Source organism: Sipha flava, unplaced genomic scaffold (assembly GCF_003268045.1).
Source record: "Sipha flava isolate LNK unplaced genomic scaffold, YSA_version1 292_pilon_pilon, whole genome shotgun sequence".
NCBI lineage: Eukaryota > Metazoa > Arthropoda > Insecta > Hemiptera > Aphididae > Sipha > Sipha flava.
This window is the reverse complement of record NW_020272962.1, coordinates 371,296-381,804: the sequence shown is the minus strand read 5'-3', so window position 1 is coordinate 381,804 and position 10,509 is coordinate 371,296. Positions and strand designations below refer to the sequence as shown.

At 31.3% G+C, this 10,509-nt stretch overlaps 1 protein-coding gene across 3 annotated transcripts; it reads left to right on the top strand.

The window, feature by feature from the left end:
- The first annotated feature begins 224 nt into the window (after window positions 1-224).
- LOC112685790 lies at window positions 225-10,173 on the top strand. 3 transcript variants are annotated; one of them, XM_025557781.1, is made up of 6 exons: window positions 225-321; window positions 3,832-3,982; window positions 5,139-5,393; window positions 7,381-7,566; window positions 9,223-9,468; window positions 9,993-10,173. In XM_025557781.1, the coding sequence occupies exons 2-6, from the start codon at window positions 3,892-3,894 to the stop codon at window positions 10,010-10,012; spliced, it is 798 nt and encodes a 265-aa protein (XP_025413566.1). In that variant the 5' UTR covers window positions 225-321; window positions 3,832-3,891; the 3' UTR covers window positions 10,013-10,173. The 3 variants fall into 3 exon arrangements, with proteins under 3 accessions (XP_025413566.1, XP_025413568.1, XP_025413569.1); XM_025557783.1 differs by lacking the exon at window positions 225-321 and adding an exon at window positions 2,835-2,947; XM_025557784.1 differs by lacking the exon at window positions 225-321 and adding an exon at window positions 3,695-3,719.
- The last annotated feature ends 336 nt before the right edge of the window (window positions 10,174-10,509 follow it).

Here is a 10,509-nt window from a genome sequence, read left to right as displayed (position 1 = left end):
CGTCCGAGTCACTGCTTTTGCAAGTGGTGACATGTCCGTGCAATTTTAATAGTCGACGCAGGGTCAAACGGACACGTCATAAATGAATAGCTTGTGAAAAGCCAAAAAAAAAATAATAATAAAAAAATAACGATTTGGTTTTTTTTTTAATAACATTAATACGCTAGTGTATTGTTTGGGGGACAAATGGGAGGCGCGTTTCGTCAGATCCGAGCTTCTTCTATTTCGAGCGGGACCCCGTGACGGCAACTGAATAAACGAACCATCCGTTATAATTCAGTGGCGCGAAGGGACCGGCTCAAGCAACAAGACACTAAACAGGTAAACTATTAACATCAATATGTACTTTTAAATTATTTTTTATTCTTCTCATTCAAATATATTATTATTTAATATAATATCTAATGGAAATAATTTTAAATAATAAATTTAAATTTTTTAACTCAATAATATACATTTTTAACGACTTAAAATATCATATCCCAGTTAAAATTCTATTATTATCTACTCGATTTAGTATTTTTTAATTTATAGAATTCCATTTTTATATTTCTTTATACTTTAAGAATCTATTATAATACTGTGATGAAAGTACAATTAACTGTTGAATAATAAATAAACAAAATATTATTAAAAAAAAAATTCACAATATTGTAAATTATTATCGTTTTAATATGTAATACTATCAACAATTCAACATCTAAACGTTATAAATACACAAACTTCGATTATAAGCCAAATTTTTATTTTGAAAATGTTCGAATAATTTTGACAAATTTATACTATTGGAAATTAATGTAATAATAAAATATTCTACTTTATATATTATTTTATGATTAATTAATAAATCCTTTGTGATGAATATTAAGAGGCGATGTTAATTGTTATGAAAAAATTTATTTTATAATAGTATACTTGTAAAAAAAATATTTTCAACAAAAGATAAAATTTAAATACTTCAGGATTGTTTTCGTAAACTTACAATTATTTAAATACCTATTTTATCAACATTTTGGTTGTTATACCATATTATCTTTCACAACAAATATTTAATTTTTTTGTTTTTTTTTTTAATTAATTATTTACCTCCTGTTAAATTCATATTACATAGCCTAATTGGCGAACCTACGGCAAAATCTTATTCAGGTTTTCCCTTTTTCGGTCAGTGGGCTTTCGATCTGTCTGATTGTGTGTCCAAAATAAGCGAAGTGCAAACGAACGGTGGTTGGCCCGGATTCCTCAAGTTTATTATAAGTCTTGGCCATCATCCATTGTCGGTATAACAGCGGTAGTTTAGTGGTTAGTGGGATTTCTATCTTTAAAGTCTACTATTATAGTTTGCACAACAATTAATAACGAAAAAAATTTAAAAAATAAATAAATAAAAAAAAAAACTCAAATCCTGTTCACGATAAATATTTATAACTTTGATTTATAAGTTTAAGTCCCGATATCTTAAAATAAGATTAACGGAACCAATAAGACTATTATTGTTATTATAATTATTAGATTGAATAATTTTTTTTAAACCTCCTATTACAATTTATTAAAAATAAATATGAATTTATTTCAAAATTTTTATTGAAAATTTGGAAAAAAAATAAAATAAAAAATTAACCTGACAGTTACAAATAATATAATTTTATTACTCTCAGAAAAATATATGAGTTATTAGGTTAATCAATACTATAGAGTTCGATAATTTTTTTAACAATCATACCTATAGTATATAATTTATATAATTCATATATCACCTACTACACGATTTTAGCCAAATTTATTTGTTATAAATATAATTTGGCATTTTATATGAATATCGTTACTCAAATTTCTTATTGGTAACAAAAACCACAAAGACTTTTTTACTGTTAAATTGTTATACGTAAATGTACTCCAAACAAATTAATGGTCAGAAAATTGATTTCACTTTCGAAATTTATAAAAACATACTTGAAAATTCTAAATAACTCATTAGTCAGTCGTCCTTAGATGAGATTATATAAATGGGTCTCGGCTGAACGTAAAGCGGTTGGCCTAACCTTTCTCAAGGAAAATACTTGACCCAGTGCCAAAGCTCAACGTCTATTTGTACACAAGTCTGAAAACCATAAATTGGCTTCGAATTCATACATGCATCAGTCAATTGCCTGTTAAATAATTGCATAATATCAAAAAATGTTCTTATTACAATTTGCATACATACAGTGAGGTAAATTTAATTTTTCAGATTGGAATAGTAGTTTCTACAGCACCTGCATAATCGATTTATTACCAACATCAACTAATAAATAGACAGTTCTTTTTTTTCTACATTATTTAGGTACATCAACAGTAACATTTTAATATGTAAACATATTATCTATTATTCTTAGTTTTTTCATATGAACACCGTTGTACATATACGATTTATTTCAACTATTATTGAAAAATTTGCTCCTAAGCATTACCGCAAAACTCGAGGACAAGTCGAAATCTCCATTTATTTTACTATTATTTTCGAGCGAAAAAAACACCTGATCTTGGATGATTTAACGGAAAGGAATAACACGAAAAATAAAATTTAATATTCATAATAATAGAGTGAAACACCATCAAGGTCAAGCGACCAATAAACATGCGTCGCTTTTAAAGATGCGTGCAGATCGCGAGTATAATAATAGACCAGGCTGGGGCGATGTATGCCAAAAAAAGCCCACGGGAAACTGTCGTCTTATCCCCCCAGCGATTTCCAGATGCCAATTCCACACTTTAGTTTCACTACCCCCCTCCAATCGGTCGTAATATTTATCATAATGAGCGTTAAATTATAAATACTATTCGGTCAAAACAACAATACGTGCGTCGTTCGGGAAATGCGAATGTAATCGTTTGATAAATAAAAATCCTCAGTATACTTAGAACTTGCGTGGTTGACTGACTGGTGAAGTATTATCAGAATCGTTCACAGGTAACTGACTTAATCTTAAGCATCTCAAATAGTCTTAACAATCCTATAAAGTGTTACTAAATTAATTCGTAATGATTCTAAACCCCTTATAATTGTTTGGTTTTTTTGTTTTTTCTATCGATCTTGTAATTCAATTATTTTAAACAATCATCACAACAGTATTTAATAAATTTACCAACCGAATAATGATTTAAGTAATTTCAAACATAGGTATCACTAATTCTTAAATACATTACAATGTTTAAATTATATGTAATGTAACAATAATTTATTAATTTTTTTTTAATTTACCATCAATTGTGAACCATAGTGCAATTAAAAGGTTGTGCATATTGCAAACCAATCATTCTAACGGGTTTTCAATGAAAAGGAATAAAATCGAAAAAAAGACAGGATTATTTTTTATCAATGCTCTATTCATCTCGAATTGTTGTCTTCGACTATTGACTAACAGATAGATTTAAAGCAAAAAGTTTAGTTGGTTAATGTTTTATAACAGTTTTGTAACGTTTTGTATACAACGTTTTCTATTGATTTTAAAAGCCCGTATTTCTATGTGCGTACATATTAAGAAACTAAAACGATTGATATTGAAAAGGGACAGTCCTGAAAATACACATGCAAAACATTCGATTATTCGATTAAGAGTAATAGGTTTTCTGAATGTCATTATAGAAGTATAGAAGTATAGACAAAGTATTTTTACAGTTGACCATTCAATCGACATGAAATTCATTTCAGCAAACAGACAATATTCTCCCACCGTTACACGGTAATTGAATGTCGGTCACACGACCGCGAACCCTTGTCAAGTCCTCCACATGTTAAAGAGGGTCACAGCGTCTATAACTAAACGAAATTTCTTTTTTTTGTGTATTTTACAGGAAGTCTCTTGTTTTAAATTTATTACACAGTAGCCGCAGGTCAATTATAAGAAAACAAAAATGTTGAAACAACATCTTGATATGATCGGAAGGAACGAGCCAATCCAGAGAAAAGCCAAATTCTGGCAATCCTACGTCAGAGCATTAAAAGGTACAAGCACTTATTTTATTTTTAATACTATCATTTTTCGCGTAAATTATATAGATAGATATATCACACTATGGATGTACCGAATAGTTAAAAATGGAAAAAAATTTAAAAAAAAAAAAAGGCCAATTTTATCCCGGTGTGTCTGCACACTCCGACGTATCGTTTAATACGTGTGGTAAATAAGTTATTTTTGGTCATTACCGTCGACTGTAAAATTACAAATAAGCAACAGACAGTTAAAATTTATCACCGTCGTGTAGAAAGTAGGATGAATAGGCTTTGAGTATTACATTGAACGCAATTTTTATCACGCGAATATCATATGCAATGATCGTTTTGATCCTTAACCGTTTTTATGTCACCAAAACAACTCTTAGACGAATTTTAATTGGAACGTTTTTACACTAAAATCTATTCTGAAGATCGTTAAAACTCCTCTGTATCAACGTTCGAAAAAAACTAGGCTAATACATTTTTCATGCCATCTCATATTTGAACACTGATTTCATTTTATTGTACGATTTCATTATATTATTTCAAATTTATACTACGCATATCACAAAATGTTAACTTAAAGTCGTCTTTGACGTTACACTTCGATTGCATCTAAATTTTTATACAAAAACTATTTATTTTCTTAATAATAGAATGTATTAAATATTTAAAACTATATATATTTTTTTTTTCAAATACATTCCGAGATGAGAATATTGCTATTACATTATTATAACAATATTATTACGAAATTCTTCAACAATGATAAAATATGTGTAACTGTTTAGTCATCTAAACACACATGCCAATGAATTTCGCGTATAGTCTACATTCGAGATTAGTGCATGGACACGATTTTGAGAGGGGACTTTGAGACTTCGTATGTTAACTTTGCACCAAAAATCTCAAAATAGTTAGCACACCAAAAATACTTCCTAGTCAATGTATTTAAACTAGAGTAGTATCGAGCTATATGTATTATGATTTTATAAAAAGTTTCCATTTAAATTGATCATCTGAGTAGAGAGTTACTAAATATTGATATGGTAATATTGTCATTGTTCATTAGTCAATGAGGTGAACAGCCGCAAGTAGGGATCCGTAAGCCAATAATATTTTTAGGCTTTCGTCATCGTAATAACATTTCCGTTCGTTTGACCAGGATCGGACGACATGAGGGCACCGGAAATCACACACTACCACACTCCCGGCAGCAGAGGAGTGTTCAGACCGATCTTGAGCGCCGATTACCCGACATGGCCCAGCTTCAAGTCCATCTACGACGACCCCGTGCACCCGACCGACAGGATCAACACACCCGGATACCGTTACCTGCCGATCTCCAGGGACACATACGGCATCTCGCCCAGGAACATTTACCCACACAACTACCACTCCGACCGCTATCCGACATACGGTAGGTACTGATGACGACGTCGCCGAACCCCGCAACACACCGCTATATAATATATAATATTAATAATAATATGTACCGCTATTATAATAATCAATAATTATAAACAATAATCAATAATAATATTTTCAATAGACGCTAAACAAAAACTCTGTAAACAAACACAAACACACACACGCACACACATACGCACAAAGAAATCAATAGAAGTTTCAACAATAATAATTAATAATAGTAATAATAATAGTAATAATAAAACACCACCGTTTTGTTCGAACGGTTTTCTTTTCTTATTTTTTTTTTTTTTGCCTGAGAAACGTCGTCTGTAACTCGTGCCGCAAAAGCGAGAACACGATATTGTTTAAATAATTTATTTATCGTTATTTTTGCTCCCATGTGTGGTTTACTCTCTCCGCTTTGACACGCGGCACATTCGATCCTTTTGCACACCGCAAATTCGTTCTTTTGACGCCATCCGACCCATTCGTCAATAAACAATTACGTTCGATCGCCGTTCGTTCACTTTGCTGCGTTCGAAATTCCGTTGAACAATACTCGGCACTGCCCCTCCCAGTGTAAACACACAACCATTACATATACATCATACTATCGTCATCATATATTATACATGTATAATATACATAATTATCTTTATAAAAAAGGCAATATTTTGTTTTATTTGTTTTTTTCCAACCAAAAAAATTACGGTCACATTATTAATTTATTATGATTTAGGTATCGCTTAGACAAACGTATAGGTGTTATCGGAAATAAATATTGTAGCGTAATGACTATATTTTTATACTCACCCAAAAGTATGATAATGTTACCGAATTCTGTTTTGTATTATGTACACAACTGTTGTTGCCTTTATTATAATTTTTTGTTTATATGATTTAATTTTTTTTTTTTTTTTTTTTTTGAAATATAATTACTTACTATTTAAATACTTTGTTTCGCTATATATCTTTGAAAACCCTCATACATCTGGATTTTAAAAGGAAAAAAACAGTCGTCAAATGTACTGTGTATAATGTAATATAATATTATGCGAAACACGTTTGACTGTACATATTATGTTCGACGATTCGAAAAAAAAAGAATACACTTGTAAAAATGCGACACACGTTACCATGTTAACGCTATATTATATTGTTTATATATAAACAAACACATTTTGCTAAAGCTTTATTTTTTAGCCCGCTACCGCTTGGATTCGACAAAAATAATAACGTGATCTAACTTAATATAATCAATTATACGTGATTTGTATACAAATTATCATTGATTGTGGTTACTATCTATATTCAATGACACGTTATATATTATATTATTCTAATTTTTTTTTTTTGTCATCTAAACCCGCAATCTAAACCAATGGAAGCTTTAAAACATTTCTATTAACTATACGGGACGATTAAATCTTAATCAATGCGAGCGAGTATAAGCGTGATTTAACAAAATCAATGTTGCGAAGAAGCTCGCGCAGCTGTCGGGTAAGTATAAATAATAATATTACTCCTCTTCGTAATAGTATTTATATTGTACGTTAAACCATCCGCACGTCGTCTCTCACAACGGATATAACAATCAAAACGTAACATCCAATTCTGTTCCTGTCGATAATATCCGTAACACTCCATAACACAGCACTTGTAACATTTGTACACATACACACGATGAACTTGCATGCATTATATTAGTATCTAGTGCACTTCAGTGGGGGCAGAAAGACCAGTTCACTCATTGTTATATCTGAACTTCTTTGCAGTGCATTTCCATTTAGGTTTTTATCACTAAGTTGGACGAAATATAAACGCTTAGTATGTAACAACAATAACAAAAATAATAATACGGAATTAAGTTATGATTCTTGACACTAAACCTCATATACCGGGCGACTGACGGTCTTTCGGCTCTGAACTGTTAACAATCGCAGTTCAATAATGATAGTACTATATAACAACATGCGTTTGCTCTGCATGTTCAGATCCATATCACACCGAACCGTTCAAAGCGCTACAAGACTGGACGGATCATTTGAACCGCATGGATGCATTGAACAAAATATTCCCCGGAGACCATCCGGCGTACTACGAACCAAAGAAACCCTTACCGCTGCCCGAGAGACGAGCCAAGTCCCTACCGCCGCCCATCAGAGGTTACAATTACTCAGGTATAAATTAATATGTGCGCGTATCGAAGTAAAGACAGTGCACGGTACCACGTAATGAAAAAGGGAAAGAAAAACAAGTACGGAATGTTATATTTGCATACTATATACGTAATTTTATAACACTGCATACGCGCACACATGTAGTGTCGTAGCTATGGTAGTTATGCACGTGTGTGTTGGTGAAATATAAATACAACGTAAGATGCAACATACAAGACGATCGTTGTATCTCAAGCGCTAAACAAACGAACGGATTTATTTTTTATTATTGATTTATTTATTTTCCAATTATCAACCGGTAATATTTGAATACAACAAGATACATAGATTATTTCTAATATAATAACTAATAGATAGTAATACAAATAAAGATAATGGTCAAGGTCCGTAAGTTCATGTATTTCCGAGTTTTTTTTTTTTTTGTTACATTGGAAAACATGCTAAGTGGGATGCAAATCCGTTTCATAACAATAGTAATAAAAATCTAAAGTTTAATAGAGCATGTTTTTGCATGTTTTTGTGTTTATTGTATAAATGACATATAGTTGATTTTTTTTGTGTTATTAGAGGATATTATTTTATGTAACTTCAGCAAAATCGTTTTTCTTTGAAGTTCAAAAAAAAAAAAATTAAATCAATAAATGCTGGAATTCATTAGAATTTATTTTTCTCAATATTTTTACAAAATCTTAGTATTTTATCAGTATTTTTATTTTTGTATGACATTGAGTCTTATAAGTTAAAAGCAGTACCACGGAAACAATGTTATTGCAAACCACTCCCACCCTCCTCCTATTAACGTTTGCATTGCGATCTATCAATTTATTTTCATTGCAACATGTTCATTAAATATAATTTTAATAAAATGTAATTGAAGAAATAGAATATAACTTTTAAAAATACAAATGGATAATTTTTTTTACGTAATTTTAACAAATGCTTATACTTTTTTTTCGCGTATAGAAATATTTTTAATACATACAAATGCATATTTTGAATATTTTACTGCATATTTGAATGTATTTTATCAAATGTTAGTGCATTATTGCATGCTTATTTATGCGTTTTTAGTGCATGAACTTGCGAGTCCTGATGGTATTATTATTATTATTATTATTATTAAAGAGACGTTGACCGCGTCGTTTATCAAAACGCATTTACCGTAACGGCTGTTAAAAGTGGTATACTTAATTAGATATTAATGACCAAGGAATGTCTTGTACAAACGGAGTTTTATACCAAAAATCATCGAACCCTCCTGTTAATGTACTCCTAACCACGACCTCATACGGCGCTAAACTTATTAGTTACTGTGATATTATTACCACCTCTTTTATACACGTTTCTAGTCGTACGTTGTATTTCCGGCATTAACTTATCGTCGTTTTTATTTTTTTGCCGGTCGTTAAACACGTACATACTATCACGTTAGAAACATTATGTTCCTACTCAATGTATCTGTTCAAATCCGGACCAATATTATCTTTTTGATCCCCGCATTAACACCAAATTGTAAACCAATATACGTACGTCTCGATCGTACCTAAAAAACGCACCTAACTTAAAAAGGGTTGTACGTTTTAAAAACCCGGTTTTAAGGTATAATATGGCGGACGCAGTTCATTATAAAAATGTATATTATTGTTGTTTCGGAAGGATTACCTATTTTCTCGACCGGCGGTGTTAAGAGACGACCTTTGTCCGAGTTGTTTGAGCCCAGCGTATACACTCCCCGATCCAGATACGTCCGGGACCCGTGGTGGTGGGAGTACCCGCACCTGAAACCGTATACTCCAATCAGTTCGTCGTACAGGCCGCCCGCAAAATCATACCTGAGAGACAGCTACTTGTCGCCGGTGAAGAGGACATACTTGTGGGGACACCACCCCATTAGGCTCTTCAGTGAGTATATATTTATATGTATAACAATGATAATACGGATACCGTATAATATCGGTGATTTTGTGTATCCCGGTTTTGAGGTGGGAAAATGGGGGCGAATTCTAAATCCACGGAGAGTAATGGAATTCAATCCCGTCGTTATCCTTGTTGAAAAAACCAAAAGAAAAATCACAGAATAACCGCCACAGTATGATACTAATTCTAAGTACTTGGGATGGCTGATGACGCTTGCCGGATAACGGATATAGTACAAAGACGGTTTCATGATATTATTAGGATGACGTGCTATTAAAATTATTAACAATGAAAATAAAGAAAAACTTTGAGCAAAGAAAGTATTAAATTGTTCATTTATATATATATATTTGCATAATGAATGTATTTAATAGCAGTGAATATAAAAGGATGTTAGGAATCTTGGGGAACCTAAACCGTAGTAAATATACAAATTAATACGCACGTATTAATTATTTAAAAAGAATCTTTACTTCCACGCACATCATTTATTTATATTTATTTTTTAGCTCCAAGCTACTATTATTGAAAAAAAAAAATATGAACTATTCAATGGATCAGCGTCATCTCCACGAACCTTTCGAACAAGCAACAATACGCAACTCGTGAAAAATACATTACTACTTCAAAATAATATATTAAAATCCATTGACTACGTTATTTATTATTTATTAAACGTATTGACACACTTTGGTTTGTATACAAACTCCGGAAGTCTGTCTTAATCATATTATAACTATTACTCAAAAATAAATTTATACATTATAAAAAAAAAAAAGTGTAAACATTATTTGATAAACCATTGATGTGTTGGTTACCTCAATCAGTTTAAAAATAAACTATCGCACTATTGAAACAGACCTTGCAAAACTATTCGATTGAGCTACATCTAATTTATTCTACTTTTAGTTTGTGAAAGAATCATAATAATACATAGGTTAAAATGCACGTACACCCAGTCGCGGAATTAGAACTATATTTGGGGAAGGGGGTAATTTTTTCGACAGTCTAAAAACAATACACAAT